This window comes from Tinamus guttatus, unplaced genomic scaffold (genome assembly GCF_059628265.1).
Source record: "Tinamus guttatus ecotype Peru unplaced genomic scaffold, ASM5962826v1 Tinamus_guttatus_pri_ptg000060l, whole genome shotgun sequence".
Classification (NCBI taxonomy): Eukaryota; Metazoa; Chordata; class Aves; order Tinamiformes; family Tinamidae; genus Tinamus; species Tinamus guttatus.
The window spans coordinates 11,081,676-11,100,365 of NW_028288594.1; the positions used below are offsets into that span (position 1 = coordinate 11,081,676).

Genomic DNA, 18,690 nt, shown 5'->3' on the forward strand with positions numbered 1-18,690 from the left:
CACTTTCTTTTTCCTTAATAGCCCACCCTAAAATATCTGTATGTGTAGCCAAAGATATTAAGTGATTACCTGAGATATTCAGACACCATTAGTAGAACAAACCCACTCTCAAGGAAATCACTGCTGCAACAGCCAGTCCCCTCCACACTGTAAGGAGTCAGTCATCAAAAGCCTCAGTTGCTGCAACTCCAACACATTCAACAGTGAATTCCTGGTATTCCTGAATCCCTGATATAACTGCCAAATGGCTTGACAGTTCAGGTGAGCCTGGGAAGTTTCTCCAATAAAAGCCACCAATACAGGTGCTGCTGTTCCACTGTGAAAAGCCTCCACACAGGCTACCTAGACAAGGCTTTCTGCCTGTTGCGGTCTAGTTTCCAGCCAAACGTAAACGCCGCTTTTGTGCCATAGCTGCTGTCAACACAAAAACATTGCCCAGTTCTTCTGGGAACGCTCTTCTACGCTACTCAACACAACGAATCACGATCAGACAGAGCAGGGATCTTCACTCCCAGCAAGCAGCGGATCCAGGCAGGCTTCCCGCGTGGTGGGAAGGCGGTGAAGGGCAGAGGCGAGCGGTGCTTCGCTCTGCGGGTCGCGCTGCCTCGCGCGGGGAGCGCATGGTGCTCAGCGCCGCCGGCCCTGCCCGCCTGCACGGAGGGGGCTCGTGGCAAACTCCTCCTGGCAGTCCCTGGCCACACGTCCCCGCTGCCACACGGGGGCCAGGGAGAGCCCCTGCAGCCTGGGCGCCCTGGGGAGGGAGGCAGAGCCGCAGCATCTTCCATCGTGTCTTCATAAAACAGTCATGCAAGCACCAGCCCGCCCAAGAAAACATTTCCTCTCCTTGCCCTTTCCACCTTATTTATTTCCCCCATGGTTCCTAAATTAAAAGCCCAGAGCAAAATTATTTCTGATTCCTTCCCTTGAAGGAGGAGAAAGGAGTCAGGCTGCATGGAGCCCGGATCAAGTCTTAACAGAAATTTACATCACCTACCACATATAAACCTCCACCTGTAACTGGGGCCATAGCTTCCATCCAATTTACAGAGTGAATTTTTCTTGTGAAAACCAAATGCAAGAATGGGTGTGTGTATATATAGCCCCTGTGTGTGTACATATATAAATATATACATAAATATATAAACACACAGGCTATACATGCATATATTTAGCCTGAATGAATGCATTACCTGAAAGGACTCGCCAAGCTCTTACATTAGCAGCAGGATACCTGGGATCTCTGAAGGGAGTCACTTATTTTAAGCTTCAAGATCCGTTTCTATCTCAAGGAGCCTAAAACCACTGAGATCAAGGAGTTTAGCTCTCAGCTTCAGTGCAGTGCAATCAAACCAAGGAAGAGGGGAACACGAGCCTAAATCCCACAATCTGTCCCGCTCCCTGTTTGAGCACCCTGTGCTCCTGGAACACAGGTAGGGAGCAGCACCGAACCTTCCCCTCACCCCAGAGGGTAGGAGACGCAAAGAGCAGCAGCTACGCAAGAGAACCAAATCTGGTGAGAGTTAAAAATACATTAATTAGTCCACAAGTTACTTGCAATTCTTAGAACAGCCACATCCATGTCATACAATTTAAGCTGGCTATTTGGTGGCAAGCATTCTTCTAAGAACCATTTTCTATTATATCTTCCATTTCCAGAAGTAACCAGAAACTTCCATTAAATTGACATCATGAAACCATTCCAGTTCGTGTGATGATTGGAACAAAAGAAGATTTTAGTTCATTTCCCCTATCCAGTAAAAGGAATTGCCTCATTTATTTTAAAAGACTACTTCTTTGGTGTTAGCCTATTTTTACACAGTAAAATTAGTAACAGCTTTCTCAGTATGAAACCACAAGCATACCAGATGAGGCTGGAAGAAAAGCAACTTGACTAATAACATTATATAAGGGACACAAATGGGTTTATGGCCAACATGGGAGCTTTCCTGGCTGTTTTACAGCCATCACCTTGAGAAATCCCCAGATCATAATTTTAAGCAGAGCTCAGTGACCGAGTCAGAGATCTGCACCTCAGTAAGTACATGCTTATCAGTGGAGTTTGGTTTTCTGCTACGATCACTGCAATATTAAAAGGTGGACCTTGCTCCAGAGCCCTGTTTTTTTATTTAAAGAATATCTGCCATGTGACAAAAAACTGTGAAATATATACAATATTCAAAGGCAGGCCAAAGGCTTTCTTCCCTTCTGCTGCTCCCAGCTTGGTGCAGGTCCTCATGAGCTCCCAGACAGAGGGAGCTCATCACGTTTCCTACCCCAAGCCCTGACATGGCGAAGGGGCTGCCCCACACGTGCTGCACACCGGGGACGAGTGGGATCTAGTGCCACAGGGTTTTGCTTTCATTCCTGATTGAACACGAAAATGCCCGACAGACAACCAAAACCAAGGTGACAGGGCCACAAACAAGCAGGCAGGACCTAACGCACATATCTCTGCAGGAAAACAGCTACGACTGAAATGCATAGTGCAAAAATACTGGCATAAAAAAATAACTAAAAAAGGACACCAAGTTCCTCTTCTGATCACCTGGTCTCCAGGAAAATAAACAAAACGAATTAATCATTTTGTAGTTTTATTATCCCCACCCCCATGTCTCACAAATGGACTATGACTCGCATTGAGATCTCAGTGCATTTCACAGCAAAAAATGTACAAGAGAATCAAAAGAGTTGTGCATAAATCCAACTTTTTTTTTTTTTTGCACAATTTACAGTTTGTGTTGAAAGCGAACATGGTTATTTTGACCTTCTGATGCGATCGTACATTTGTACCTCCTCCACAAAAAGACATCTTACCAGACCACACGGGTGCGAGTTCTCATGACGATGGATGAGGTGCAGCCATTGCCCTGGCTGGAAAGTGGCAGATAATGTCATATACACTGACTGGAAGACTACATCAGAAGAAAAAACAGAGTAAGGCACCACTGTTGGAAAAATTAAGGTAGCTTGTAGTTACAACAATAACGAAAGCCATTAGTACTATTCTTAATTGCCAGCAATTCTTAGACTTCAATAAAATACTTATAAAAAACAAAGGATGTTTGTACCTGAATACAGTTTCCTGATATCTGATTGTGTTTTAAAAATCAATACCTAGTCTTCAGCATAATCAGCTTTTTTTTTTTTTTTTTATGGTAAGATGAAATACAGTCCATGTATTCACAGGTCACATTTCACTGCTTTGTTCCAAATAACACCACAGGAGAAAGACCAAAACAATCCAAGAGACAGTTTGTAACACTGATACTTCACCTCTGAGATGTTTAGATGGGCAGAGAAATTCAAATACAAAATTGTATGTTCTCTGCTCAGTTTGAAAGCCTTAGTCCTTGGGAAGGGAAGGTGGAGGAGGAAGAAAAGGGTCAAACCTCATTACATATAACATGAGCAAAATCCAAGTCACTCAAAGAGATTTAATAAAATTAGGAGTTGAAAAGTGTTCAAATTCCTTTTCCAATTCAAGTCAATTATTTCAAGTATATTAAAATGTTTCAGAGGAAAAATTTCTCCATGGTTACAATTCTAATTGCTTTTATAAATCCATAAAAAAGGTAGTCTCTACGTATAATCCATATCCATGTTCCTCCGACGCATGCACGGATTCTCTCTGAAGAAAAAAGTTGTCATGATCCAGTTGTTTCGTAACACTGATTTCAGGCACATCTTCCAAACACCCCTCCAGTTTTCACCATAGGTTAATCACTGGGCATAGAAGCAGCTGGTTTTTGTTGCCATTGCTTATGTGGGTACTAAGTGTATTTCAGTTACCCAACGGAGCTTGTTGAAGATTCAGAAAAAAGTCCCCACGCCACTCTCAAGTCAAACAGTTCCTCTCTTAGGCAGCTTTTGCAACCAGACCTAATTAGAAGAATGTTACACAATTCAGATAAAATCTCTCGGATCATACAAAAAGGTTGGTTGAACGTACCTGGCAAGTTTGACTCTAGAACTTTTTTTTTTTTTTTTTTTAAATATATATAGCTTTAAAGTGCCCTAGTATATTTATTTCTTTATGCTTGTTTAAATTTCCACAGTTACATAAAAAAGGGGACACTCAGTGTAATTACCGTATTTCGAGAGACAGACAGAGAGAGAGAATATCAGAAACAGAAAACTCATCTCCAAGCAGCTTCTCTAGTTATTGTCCATTTGCTGACTTTGTACGGTGGAAACAGTTTTCCAAAGGGGTTTATGATAAACCCAGCCATCACCCTGCAATCCAAGTAGAGAGAATACAGTTTATTTCAGCTATTAACTATAAACTATAGTTTATTATAACTGCTATAATTACAAGAGGCTACCCTGAGAGTATTCTCTGCTCACAACCTGATAGCTGTGGAAATAGAGAGGACCAGGTCTACACTTTTAACTCCCCCAGGTTAAGAAGCACAACAGAAATTGGCACCACAGGCTCCTCAGTCTGCCCAGAACCTGCCCAGCCCCTGGCTGGGCCACTGCTCCCTGTGGGAAGTGACTGCACGTGCAGGCAACCCAGGGGAAAGGTGCTGTTCTCACCTGCATGGGCCAGATCAGCTCTAAGACAGCCCAATTGCATATCCAGAAATGTTCAATCCAGAACTGCTACATTTTCTGAATAGATCTGCACCTCATTTTTCTTTCAGATTAGTGTTATGATTTCACCTTGTCTAAGTCTAGGTGTTAGCAAATGCAAATCCATACATCTGAGCTAATATCACTAACACAGCTTTAGAGAATGACAAAGCTTCCTGGAGCTAAACATAACCTTGGGTTAAAACCACCTCTACCTGCTTAACCTAGATTTTAAATGCTTGCAAAGATAGAGTGATAGGAAGGGGATGTTTCATTAACAGATAAATTTTCAAACAAGTCTTTGCCTCATTGCAGCATAAATGAAAGTAAGGAGCCCCCCTCTCTTGCAAGGGGATCAGTAAGATTCTCTACACGTACGTTCTCATCTGGATGAGAAGGAAAATCTCTTTTAAAGCCTGCATCATACCGGCAGCCTCCAGTCTTCCCAAGTGATGTGCAACTGACCTTGTTAAAGTCTTACTGTGTTGCTATTATTGCAGTAAAGGTTAAGTCATTGAATGCAAAAGCTCCATTCAATCCATAAGGTACAAGAATGGAAAATGCTCCAGTTCCTCCTTGCTATCCGAAGTGGTGTTTTGGCTTTACGTGCACACAACAGCAGCACAGTTTAGAACTGCTGTTATTGCCTCCTGGGGTTCACTGGTCCTGCCTACTTGCAGAATACACACATAGAGCAATTTGCCATACATCAAACGCTTAGAAAAAGAAAATTGAGCACTAAACAGGGAAACATTTTGTTGTCGGGGACTTGCAAAATGAGTGCTTGGGTAGTAAAGGGCAAGGTCGCCCCTTTCCACACTTCCTGCTCCAGATCCCACAGATCCTGTCAGACCTAAGGCCAAATACTCCGCGTGTGAATACCTGTATTTACAACTACTTTCACTGCAGCTCTGCCTCCTCTCTCCTCTGTCAGATGTAAACTACTTGGGAACTTGCCTCTTTCAGGAAGTATTTGGTACACCAGGGTGTCTCGGTCTCCGCGCGGAGCCTCTCCTCGTTCCTCTGCCGTTCCTCCAGGGCTCTCTTGTGCTCTGTCGCCTTATCGATGTCTCCATCCCGCAGAGACTCCGTTACGTGTTGCCACAGTCTCCTACAAAACAAATTATTGGCTTCACTTTTCAGCAGTTTTCTCACCTTGCCAACTACGTAGCAGGATCATTGTGTGCAATTCTTTCAAAACGGTAAAAAACAGTAAATCTGTCCACCTTTTAATTCTTGTCTCATGTGACAGAAAAGATAAAATAAAATTACATAAGACAGCTCCTGATGGTGCAATGCAGGTGGAAGGGCTTGTGGCTGAGCCTTGCACCTTTGCTAGGAATTAGGGGCAGATTTACGTGGTTCTGAGGCTCAGGCTGTACCCATCTCTGTCCCTTTGTGCACACTTTACAGTTGCCATGGAAGTAGTATTCAAAAAGCAGCCTTTGTGAGGATCAACCTTGCCAGGAGATACTGAGTTGTGCAGCTGAAGGTCAAGAAAAAAAATAAATAGGTTCTGTTCCAGCAGGAGCTTTACCAACTCTCCATTGAGAAAATACATTGGTGACTGAACACTTCCCTGCATGTACTTAGCCTCCATCGCTATTAGACACTTTAAAAAAGACAAGGACATTTACACATTATTGATGAAGGACAACCAGGTGTCTTCGCGAGTTTTTCAAGGTATTCACCAGAAGGCTCACAGCAAAATCCTGCATCCTTTCCCAAAGCAAACCGTGCCAGTATGTATTTTACCTGGATTCAAACGGTCCTTGCTTCTCCAGGGGCCGCACTCGCTTCCTCGTCACCGCCAGCTTGGTCAGGTCCACGCACTTGGTGTCGCCGCTGCTGTAGGTGAACTCGAGCACGCTGTTCCACTCGCCCTGCACCCGGCACACCACCGTGTTCGTCGCGTTCTGCTTCACCTCCCCGGTGACCCTAGCAAAATTATTTATTTTATTATATTATTAATAATAATTATTTAAAATTATATTTATTTCTAAAACATCAAGACTAAAGACACCTTGGGACTACTCCATGGTCACCCTGAAAGAGTTTGCAAACTTGTTACGCAGTCTTTAGAGGCATTAGCTACTTAAATGGCATTTGCACACAGAAGCTGAAAGAGGAAAATGACTTTCCCTCATTGCACTAATTCTTTTCATACAGCTAGTTTTTATGTTTAAACTTTGCTTTTAAAATATACCTCACTACCTGCTGGCACTTGACGTCAGTCTTTACTGCTGAATTTTCTCCAATCTGCTTTTAGACTTTCGCGTTGCTTACATTAGATATCAGATACACAAGCACAAAAGGCATAGAAGGAAATTCTATGTGTAACAAACCACAACCACCAACAAAAAAAATGAATGAAAACTGCTTTTCCTGTTTGCCACAGAAACCTCTGATACTCGTGATATTAAAAATGCTGCTCTAACATATAACATTTTAAGATCTCAAAATTCTGCACAAACGTTTTAATGCCCCCATAAGTACACACTGATACATATTTCTCTTTTCATCCTCCCAACTTTTCTAAAGACCCCGAGATGCTCATTTTATTATGAGCTCCGTAGAGAAAACTGAGTTTAACTAGGCAAGAGAATTATGCCTTTTTTGTTCAGAAATTAAAATTACAAAGCCCAGAGAGAGGTTGCAACTCTTTCCTTACTGAAAGGGAACAGGCATTGCTAGTTATGCAAAACAGGCCGAAGACACGCTCTGACTTGCAGGGTGCAGCAGTGAAACCCCGATGACGCGGGAGCACCGGCTTGAGGGCACGTTGTCCCTGGCTTCCCCTCCCTGCAGGGGCTCTTCGTGCACATGCAGGACTCGTGTTTTGTCACACTTACGTGACATGTATCTAAGGACGTCAACTCGCACATCAGCCACTTGGCTTCTATTACCAAAACTGAAGATTCGGTCAAGAAAACAGGCCGGCGTTGGAGCAGCGTGAGCAGTAAGTGCAGATGCAGCCCCCCTCCCTTTTTTTGCAGGGTGTTAACAAATGCATAGCAGCTTCTGCAAACACCTAGGAGAGAAGGCAACAAGGAGGCAGCCTTCCTTTTATGCTGCTTTTCCACCCTGCAGCTTTCTCCCCTCGTGAAGCACCTACACGTGCTGAAGTCCCCCTCGCACCACACCGAATCCCCAGCCTGCCAAGGACTCGCGGGGTCGGAATTCACAGACTCATCTTCTGCAACGCACTGAAGAGCTTAATCCTCCCAAGGGCTGCATGGCCACGCTGCAACCCAGCGCCCGATATTTTAACATTGGTCACAAATTCCTGCCTCTGCACACCTTGAAGTGAGCAAGGTTTTAGCATGCAGAGCTAAGGTGCACGATACAGATGCTACATCAAACTCTCAGCATGTTCTTTGTTTTACTTATTTTATTTTGCTCTTAGCACTACCCTGTGACACTCAGCTATGCCCAGGGCAGCTCTCCAGATCTGTTCAGTAACAAAAGCCCTGCTAATATTTATTTGTAAGCATGGCAAGGTTGACTTAAGGAAAAAATTCTTGACAGTGAGGGTGACAGAGCGCTGGAACAGGTTGCCAAGAGACACTGTGGAATCTCCCTCTCTGGAGATCTTCAAAACCCCCTTGGACGCAGTCCTGTGCCACGTGCTCTAGGTGACCCTGCGTGTGCAGGGGGTTGGACCAGGTGATCTCTAGAGGCCCCTTCCAACCTTAACGATTCTGTGACATAACCCTTCCTATTTACCATTTCCCTCAATATTTCATTGAGCGAAAGAGGCACAGGGCAAGGAGCCCATATCCAGCTGAGGTCTGACGAGGGGCACTATAGGAAAATCTATAGCATCGCTATAGCAACTCCCTCGTGCTCCAGTAACCACGGCAACGCCGCCCTTTCCCAGGGAGATGCTTTTGGCGAGTCCGGTCCCCACCAGGGCGAGTTCTCAATAGCTCCAGTGCCCTCAACAGTTCTCCTTCCACGACGGATTTTCCGGGCACTAACAGCAAAACCTTCTCTAAAACAGAAACATTCAACGAGCCCCAGGCTACAGCTTGGAGCACGTCACAGGAACGACCGCGGGGCGGGAGATGCACTGTGAGTAACGAACGTGGAAACCCAAACAAGGGGTCGCTTAATTTTTTTTTTTTAATACTTCTTAAACCTTAAGCACAGCCTAACCCTGCTGTTCCACTAAAAAGGATTTTTACCCTCATTGAAGAGCTTGTGATGTTCTGGGCTGTGAGATTAAATACATAGGAGGTCATAGTGAAATAGTTAAGGGAGGGTTTTGAGCAAGCCCTGAATGCTTGACCACCAAGTGCTCTGATTCAGGTATTTATTGTACGATAGCACTTAATTTTCTCCTTCCTTAATTAATTGCCTCCATGTTCGTGCAAGGCCAGTCTATAGCACATACTCTTACTAAAAAGTCTCTAACGCCAATGAGATGCAGAAGCTTTGGAATTCTGCTTTTCCATTAAGTTCACTAAAAAAGCACAGCATAAAGGCAGCAGCATGGAGGCACTTCCTGAAGCTCGCTGGAAACAGCTGCAGACTCTCCCTGGGCATCTCCTCCTTTACCCGTTACTCTTTCAACATGCACAAGAAGCACAGCTGCCCCATGAAGAAAAAACACATTGCTCAAGGTAAATAAATAAATAAGGATTTTTTAACCTAGAGATTTTCCACAGGTTGCTTAAACTTGATATAATCTCTGTATTCCCAGATAAGTACCAGTACACTATTTAGCGAAATTCCCTGCAGTACTTTTTTTTGCCTTCTTCAAATGCAAGCTGGGGACTCCTGCTATATAATAGCAATAGCACTGAAGCATTTCAATGAAAAAACAGAAAGAATTCCAAGGCAATACAATTACAATACACGGAGCGCACAACAGACAACCCCTTAAGACAGCATGATCTACCTCATTTCTCAACCAAAACAAAAGATAAATACCGAGCAGCTTCTGTCAGTAACAAGAGAAGCCTGTGGCAGCCAGGAAGAGGAGCCAGGAATCCCGTTGTCCCAGCGGCTTGTAACAAAAATTCAACAAATAATGTGGCATTCCCTACCTGTCTTTAAATGCAGTCTACTTTTTTTCGTGCAGCTCATGAGATAGGATTACGAACGGTACTTATCTAGACAAGCCTATCTCAAGTGTTCACGAAAGGAAAAACAGTGCATTTTCCTCAGATTGTCAAATAAGTATTATGCAGCACACACAGAACAGGGTGGTTATGCAACTGCAGGAGCCCTATAACACAGATTATGTGGAAAAATACAAAGTAGTGCTCTCACCGATGCAATTTGCCACCGTAGAAGGGTTTGGTGTGAAAGTTAATACTTGCAGAATACCCAGTTTTTGCACAGTTAATGTTGACTTTTCCTCCAAGTTCTACCCAAGGAACAGTTAAAATTGATCGTGCATATGCGCAAGGCAGAGAAAACGTGTATTCTTCCCCATGCTCCAAGAGACTTAGGAGACCTGTGTGAAGAAATAAGAAAGTCCCTAAATTAGCATAATTTTAGACATGATCAAACAAGTTATTGCAGTATGTACTCAGGGCTACTTCTGTCTGGTTTTCCTCATAGCCCCCTCAGAAAAAGAAAAAAGCTCACAGAAGTGACATTTATTACAGACTGCAGACACAAACATTCTGCTGAAAGAACTAACCTGAGTGACATGCATTTACATTCCTTTTGGGAAAAGACATTTATCCTAGCAATATCGCTCTATCATGCAGAATATCAGACTCTGCAGCATACTTATTTTAGACATATGTACAAATGCTTGCTGCTATCTCACCAAGGATTCTGGAGCACAGCAACACAACATTTATGCTGCCAAAAGGAAATAAGAAATGAATACCCTAAACTACAGATCTTGAGGAGGACTAACATTCCTGCTGTTTCTTCTCCCTTTAATACATCCTTTGCTATCTGAAGGCAGGAAACAGACAATCCTCCTTACTGCAGCTCTCTGCCAAGACAAACAAAGCTCTTTCCTCACAGCGGCTTTTGCAATAAATGTCAATGAGAGTCTCATAAAAAGATTAAACTTTTTTCTTTGGATTTTAGAATGTGGAGTTTTGTTTCCTTAAAAAAAAAAAAAGGGGGCGGGGGGGGGTGGAAATCCATACAAACACCCAGGATCCATCTCTGAGCATTACAGAAAGCATAGCATGGCAGCTGGTTGCTGTTAGCATCAGCCCATGCCTCCATCACACACTGTCACCGTGTGTTTTGGAAGCTGCACTTCCAGGATTTCCCATTTTATTCAGATTCATTTCTTGATCTGAAAAAATGCCCTAGAGGAGACACAGGCCTCCCAGCCTGTGCCAGGAGGAATTACCTGGCACAGGCAAAACTTCAAGATGCATCTTCCATCTCCCTTGCCAGCTGCCTAGCTTATAATTCAAGCATCTGAAGTTCCCAGTTGCTGGGCAATGCACACAAGAACCATTGAAAAGCTGAGAAAGCATCTCCCATTCAGAACCAAAAAATACTAATACTAAAGGGAAATTACAGTTCGGGGCATTGAGAAGGGTATTTCCACTTAAGGGGCCTAATTTCTGTAGTTAAAGGAAAGGCCTAAAGAGTAAGATACATAATCTGTTCTAACAGAATAACATTTCTATTTAATAGTTGTGTGATTTGAGCTAACTTGCCCAATGATTTGGAAACATCCACAGAAGTTAGCTGAACTAATTAATTAGAACTGCTTTGTTTCTTTCAAATTAGAAATATATCCAGAAAATTTTTGAATTTTTGGCAATACATAAGCCTGCGTAGTTTTTATTCATATTAAACTTGCAATTTATAATGAGAGCCTGTAGCATCCCCTTTATTTTATAAACAGAAAAAAATGGAAGTACAAAATCATTGAAAGATATGCATTAAAGTTCTCAGATAGTAAGGGTTAGAGGAAACGAGAGGTACATTAAAAATAAAAACCTGAAAAGCCACAATAAAAAGCCACAATAGCAACTGACATGTCTGAAAATGCATTTTTCTGAAAAGACTTTGCAACAAAACTAGCAAGCAGCATTCATTATTTTTGCTGCCTCAAGCATACATCAGATTTTCTTTCAAGCTAATATTTCAATCTTCTAAAAGGAATAAAAGAAAACACACACACAAAAACACTCACCAACTTGCACTTACCTTCACCAACCATAGTCACTCCTATGGACATTCCTAAGAACTTGCTTTTTGTCCAGACGTGAGCATTGACACACATCTTTCTCTCTACACATTCAGCATAAAACCCTGAGACGGGAGGATGGTGGGACACTTGCTCAGCCACGAATTTTACTGTATAATAGTCCAGCTCTGCTTGGCCTTCCAGATCTTTTGCTAGAGTTCCTTGCTCTGAGGAGGAAGGAGCAGGCAAGTTACTGCCGGCATCGGTGACCACTTCGCTCTTGGGCATCCTCCAAGAGCAGTGGAAGGTTTCTCCAATGATGGGGTTGTAGGGCTTCTTGGCGATGGCTCCCTTGCGGCCCTCGTGGAAGGAGGTGAGATAGTACTCGACGAAGCGGATCATGCGCTCCTCGGCGCTGCTGCCGTTGGTGATGGCAAGGAAGAGATCCGGGTGCGACATGAAGTCCGCGTACATCTCCAGCAGCGAGCGCTTCTCTAAAATGAAGGTGGGAAGAACCACCTGGAAGGAAAGGAAAACCCCCAAAGCTCCAGTAAGTAAAACAAAGCGGCAGGTGATCACGCAGCAGAGGTTTAAGTTCAGCCCACAGAAAGGAGGGCTGCTCATACTGGGCTGCTCTGAGCCGAGACATACAAGCCCCACAGTCAAGTGCCCTTAGCAGCTGAAAAGGATGGGGAAAAAAAATAGAAATCTGAAAAAGTGATTTCCTGGTTCGGTATCATTATCTGCACATTATCCACATGTTTCTTTAAAAATATCTATTACTAAATGTTTTTACAGGAACAAACCAAACATAACCTGATAGCAGCTGAGTTTTTCCAGATTTGATGCTCAAGTTGTAATGCAACTGGGCATTAATTTTTCAAAGCTCCCCCCTCTTTTTTCTTTTTTTTTCTTTTTTTTTTTTGGGGGGGGGGGGGTGTCTGTGCAGGAGTGTGAAATCAATTCTCTCCTATACAACTTTGTTCCTGCTTCCTACAGCTATGAGCAAAGCCAGAAAATAGAACAAGGCAGAGGTAGCACAAATTGACATCTGAAAGTGGGTGGTGGGAAGACAAGAAGAAAAACTTCTAGTAGCATAAATGGAGGTGCGAGTTTATGTGTGAAAATGTTAGTAAGGAGAAAGATCACTGAAGAAGAAAAATACAAATGTGAGAAGGAAGTAGAAAATATAATATGGAAAGAACAAGGTATACTGCAGAAAAAATAGAGCCCATTATAGCAAAGTCAAAAAAGTAGGAAAAAAAGATTATGAGAGAATAGCTATGGGCGCTTGCAATAAAGCAGAACAACTTCCTTAGTACATTTTTCATGTAAGACCTACAGATTAAACTGGAATATCAGACTTCAGGAGCTGAAGTTGCTATGCCTCACTTTCAGATGAAACTCAATAATTCAGTACAGGAGTAGAGTTTAAAATGGTATTTCACTTCTAATGCAACTCACCCTCATATTTCAGTTACTTACTCTTGTTAAGTCCATGCCAAGTTTCAGCTGAGACAAGAGATGCAAGATAATGCTGCGCTGCTCCTCCACTGCTCCTAGATCATCTTCCTTATCATCACTGATATCCTCCAGCTCCTCATCTGGATTTATTTCTTCAGCTTCCTGGGATAAGAGCCATAAACTTCAGATCTAATACATGATTGTCCAGACAATATCCAAAAACACCTTCATATTGTATTTAATTGTCCATGTATGGAAAAAAAAATAGCAAACAAATTTCTGCAGAGATCAACATAATAGGATCTGCTCCCAAGATAAACAACGTCTGAATTTAAGAGGATATTAAAATAACTCAGTGCAGATTTCATGTAGAGGACACAGGCTAAGACTTCCGCCTGTCTCTCAGAGATCAGGGGAAAAGAAGAAAAACGCTTAGAAGCAAATGTATCGCGTTCTCCTTAAATTCCTGATCCGCAGAAGGGTGACAGGCATCTAAGGGTGCAACACGAGCGAGGAGAGAGGCCGGCAGCCCCGAGGGCCCTCTCCACCTCCACTGCTGCAAGGCTGGTGCTGACACCCCGCTGGTATCGTCACTCCCACGGCTGCAGCAGCGGCCCTGCCGTGGGCTGCACGCTGGGAACGTTACTCCCATGCTGGCAGCAATGACCCAGCTGCCATTTGCACCAGTTACACGCTTACAAGTGCTTAACACTCCAAAAGGAGACTTGGATTTAAAAAAAGAAGCACAAAGTTGGGTGTCTTTTAGCTCAGCGCGTCCAGACAGAGTGGCAGAAACCGGCAGAAACAGCCTTAGTGTTGCAGGTACCACCTCGTCCTTGCCAGCAGAAGGGCAAATGCTGCAGGCAGCGAGGGCATTTCTGGGCACCCAGGAGAACCTTTTCCCAGCACATGGAGCTGGAGGGAGGCAGATGCAGGGGGAGATGCAGCCAACACGGCCAGAGGGCAGCAAGAGGGATCAGCCCGAACGCAGCCTCTGGACCTGCTGCCATTGGATCCAGGCAAAACCGTGAACACGCAACCACCGAGGAAAGGTCAGGGGCACGAGTCCTCATAAGCCCCCAATACAATCAAAGCTACAGCCCCACACGGGTGTCTCCCTGCCATGGATGCTATCCTGTTCTGCAAACATAAATATCCAAAGGGGAACGATAAGGCTAGACACATCCCAGCTACAAGACAAAGCCAAATACAAAGCACTTGAACCCTCAACTTGCTTAATAACTAGAAGAAAGGAGTTTTACATGGATTTATTTGAAAGCTTCAGCTTCTTCATTTCATGGCACCTAGTCAAATGTATTAAAAAAGAAAAAATAGGCTATAAATAATGGCCACTAAAAAGTACTTGCACTCTACAGTAAGATAGCAAAGTCAAACAAGATGCTGTTGTGGAGATAAACAACAACACACAACCTTTCAGAAGTACATGGTCTCAAACTGTGCCAGAACAACTAGTATAAAAAGATCTAACGACAGTTTTCTAGCTTAGCTGCTAAAACAAGTTCTTTTCATAATCTCTATTTTTATTTCAATATTTTGCACTTCTAATTAATTTTGACATTTATAATGACATAGACTGCTGCTATGTTTCAAATACATTAAGCCATTCTGAAGTCAAGTGAAGAGAGTTGCTCAAATTAAGAAAAACAGGTTCAGTAAGAGCTGGGAAGACAGACGGGTAATCTTAATAGCTGGAAACTGGCATTTTGTTTCTCATCTACTTAAGACAGCTTTTCCTGGGCTTATTTTGCAAGTGTCAAATTCCAATTAGGTTCTCTGCACTTAAGCTTCTAGTTGTTTTAGGTCAAAAAGCATGCAAATACTGCCTATTTATATACCTTCTATTACTGTCCAAATATTTTCTCCCTCCTGTAGACAGCTAGCTACAGAAAGAAGCAGAAATAATTGAAAAAGCAAAGTAGAAAATGTTGTTTATTGCAATTGCACTCTCTCCCTCCCGCATAGCTAACTGAGGAGAAGGGCTTGAGAAGAATTCTAATTAAGCTGGGTTTAAGTCATTTGATTGAAAACATTCACAACTATTCCACAGAGCCACTCCCCACAGAAATGGGATTTTCACATTACCTTACCCTTGTTAGCTGGCCAGGCTCGGAGATGGGCTGCTCCTCTCTGACAGATGCTGGCTTGTTGTTTATCTCTGCTGAGAAACTCTGCGCTGCTCCATTTTTGAAGTGGTTTGATAGAGAGATCTTTGGTTCCAGCCAACTGATCGTTGTTCCTGAAGCAAAAGAAAGTTTGCGCTGCAGCTTACTCATCCTCCAGAAGGTGAGGAGGAAAGAGTACTTTTTTTTTTTTTTTTTTTTTTAATACAAAACAGCTTTCCCAAGAAAAGGCTGAAAGCAGCTAAGTCCTTCAGCAATCAATCCCTTCGGCAGCCAGGAACGGGGTGGTGCAAGGAGACACCACCCTCGGCAATCATTAGCACAAACCCTGCGATTGGTGAGCTGTAACGCAGGCAACTTGCACCAGAGCAGCTAGCTGGTGTCATGCAAGGTGTAACCAGACACTGCTGGAAGAACCCAATATCCCGGGAATGCTAAGTAAGCCGTGCGGTTTTCTTTAGCTGGTATCAAAAAGTGCTCCCCTGGTACCTCCTCAAACCCAGGTCAGTTGTAGAGCAGAAAGAGCTAAAGAAGAGAGTTTTCTGGCCAATGTTTTCTCCAGAAAGGGCATTTTTTCCTCATCTGAAAATGAGGAAGCATGTGGTCTTGAATAAATAATAGTCACTCAAAAAAAGCTGTCACCCACTCAGCGACTCCAGAGTCTCCGGTTACTCCCAGCTATTTATCACAATGGATAGAGTTCCTCATTAATACTGCAAATGTTCCATTCTTTTTCAAAGGTTAATAAGTTACAGGTGACTGCTCTGTGTTTTCACTGAAAAATACCCAAATTGTGACAAAGCAACTTTCTTAGGCTGCAAACACCAATTAAGAAGCTGTAGCTTCTAGCACAGTCCTGCTGTTCCCTGTACTTAGGAACCAAGACTGGATTTCCTTATCCTACATATAATCCGCTATTTCTATATCTCTGTTACCTGGGAGCAGGTCACATCCTCAACTACAGTGGGCAGAGAAAGCTTAATTGAGAAAACAGCAGCATTATCAGCAGGAAACTACTGGGAGAGCAGAGAGGGAGGAAAGGAAAAAAAAAAAAACAGTTTTATGAACAGAGCTAGACAACTTTTTCCCTGGCAAGATATTTCCTTAAAGTCTGTTCATCATTAATCCGTTAACACAGTGATCCTCAGAATCGTGCAGTGCACAATTGTAACTTTTTTATTATTATTTAGCCATTTAAATAAGAGCTCCGGGGAAGTCAGGAAATAGAATGTCAGCATTTCACTTTCGCTTACCTTTTTGAAAAGGTTTTCATCAAATTTAAAATCATTTTGCAAGTACTATGTGCCTTTTCAACTGCAAATGACAACATAACCTCTAATTACCTGCCGCAGACTGCATTTACTCCACGTTGGCTAGCTATCCATTTGGCTAATTTGGCAAGAGTTCTCTCCTTTCAGACACATTTAAAGAAAGCTATTTTAAATCCTGCTTAATTTTCATTACTAAGTTTAGAAAGGGTTTTAAAAGTGGTAAGACTTTTAAAAATTGTTGTGTTTTAAACTTTGTGAATGAGCAATTTTTCCCCACTAATGTTCTTCTCTCAGCTAGAAGACCGTATTCAAATCTGCTCTTGACTATTTCAAGTAGGAAAAAAAAAAACTATTTTCTTTGAGTGATCTTCATGGAATGAACACTCTTAGGGGAAATACTTCTTTGCTCAGTTGCCAGCAGTTCTGTTCTGCTACAACAGATTCATCTCTGCTTTTCTAGCCACCTTCACTTTTCAATTTTTTCTTCTTTAAAAGAGTTGCAAACCATTATTGCAATCTGCCTTCGAGATAATGGAGTACTTTCTAATAAAGTACATGTTTTCACTTTTAGCTTTTCCTAAATTCAAGTCAAGTTTTCCAATCATCTTGGAAGTCTGTCATTTAGGGCACGCTGGTGCAGCTAGGGCAATATATACTCTTCTACTTTTGGTTCTAAGAATTCATAGCAAATTGGCATTTTTTTTTAAATCCTTACATTTTAAGCCTGGCAAGCACTTTCTCAACACATTGAGTAGAATTTTACCAGACTCACAAATAAATTTTAAATGGGGAAGGGGAAAGGAGAGGCAGGGAACATGTGTATACTGGGCAGGAAAGAATAGAGAAAATGATGAAAAAAATAAGTTCAGCAATTCAAACAACCACCAAGAAGTCCAACTCTGAAAAAAAGCTCTCAAGCAGCCAGGCTGTTTGCTCCACCTATGAGAAGCTTGATTTAGCATTTTGTAGGCGAGGAAGTATAGGATTCATAGCTGTTAGAGAATTCATATCTTTGAGAGCATCTCTACCCACCTGCAGGTAAGGATCCCTTTTGTTGTGAAGCATGTTGTAACTGGAGAATATGGAAGCAGTCATTTAAGCAGTTCATGGTTGCCATGGAAGTTGCTTTGAGCATTAATAGGTCTTGATCCAAGGACGTAAGGTGACCGGAGACAGGAAGGCATTCAATGCTCCTGATCAAGTCTCTCTGCTGGCCCTCAGCCTGAGACATCATCTACCAAAACAGTTTTAATGAGAAAAGGATGAAAATATGTTGTGATATATGCTGACCTGTGAACGCAAAGGGTCTAGAAAGATTTTTTTACAGTATTAATAAAGTAATAAGCTGTGCTAACTTCACATGTAAAGCTAACCACAATTACTGTGCTTAATGCAGCCACTAAAGTCCCATGAAATGCACGATGAAATTCCCACTGGCACTAGTGTATTAACAAGCAAAAGAACATCAAGAAGACTCCAGAAAAGGCAAGGAGGGACTCAAACATGGCACATGCTGCAGTAAACATCAAGCACTTTCCATGCTTGGCTGACAGGGGTGGAAGGGCAGGGGTCAAAACAACACACGGACACACAGAGTATGTGAAGAGCAAATTAAGCTCTATGCTCTGCACAGCCTGGAAAGAGACAATCTACGAGGATCTTTCTACAGGAGTTGAAACCTCGTCACTCTTTACAAGACAGTTCCAGTGCTTTATTGGACAAGATCTGCACCACACAGGTCAAACTAGACAGAAATCTCGTTTACTGCCTGCATTACCACCACGCTTAGGATAACTGTTTCATTGTGCACTACGCAGAGGAAAACAAAACCACCTCCACACCGGATTTTTGCCTTCATGGTGTGTTTACATTAAAGTTTCCTTGTAGCCATCTCCCCGCCAGGTTCTCCTACAAACTGCTTTCCTCCTTTCCAAACAGGCCTATGCTCCTCTACATCGCAGAACACGCAACTGTACATCTGCCTGAAAATACAGTGGCCAAGCACACTGGCTATCAAGAAGCTCATTGCAGTCTTTGAAAACAGCTAAAACCTTTCCTCTTTACACTCGCAGAAGCCAAAACACTGGTTGATTTTCTTAGGATTATGGGGATGAGCACA

At 42.7% G+C, this 18,690-nt stretch overlaps 1 protein-coding gene across 1 annotated transcript in view; it reads right to left on the reverse strand.

The window, feature by feature from the left end:
- Nucleotides 1-2,578: 2,578 nt before the first annotated feature.
- OSBPL11 (oxysterol binding protein like 11) overlaps nucleotides 2,579-18,690 on the reverse strand; it is a 32,666-nt gene continuing 16,554 nt past the window's right edge. Inside the window, exons 6-13 of the mRNA XM_088519417.1 lie at nucleotides 17,604-17,805; nucleotides 15,268-15,416; nucleotides 13,181-13,321; nucleotides 11,716-12,214; nucleotides 9,850-10,036; nucleotides 6,328-6,510; nucleotides 5,530-5,683; nucleotides 2,579-4,233 (exon numbers count right to left, since the gene is read on the reverse strand). Of these exons, the coding sequence (XP_088375543.1) occupies nucleotides 4,156-4,233; nucleotides 5,530-5,683; nucleotides 6,328-6,510; nucleotides 9,850-10,036; nucleotides 11,716-12,214; nucleotides 13,181-13,321; nucleotides 15,268-15,416; nucleotides 17,604-17,805 (1,593 nt within the window). The 3' untranslated portion in view covers nucleotides 2,579-4,155. The remainder of the gene's footprint in view (nucleotides 4,234-5,529; nucleotides 5,684-6,327; nucleotides 6,511-9,849; nucleotides 10,037-11,715; nucleotides 12,215-13,180; nucleotides 13,322-15,267; nucleotides 15,417-17,603; nucleotides 17,806-18,690) is intronic.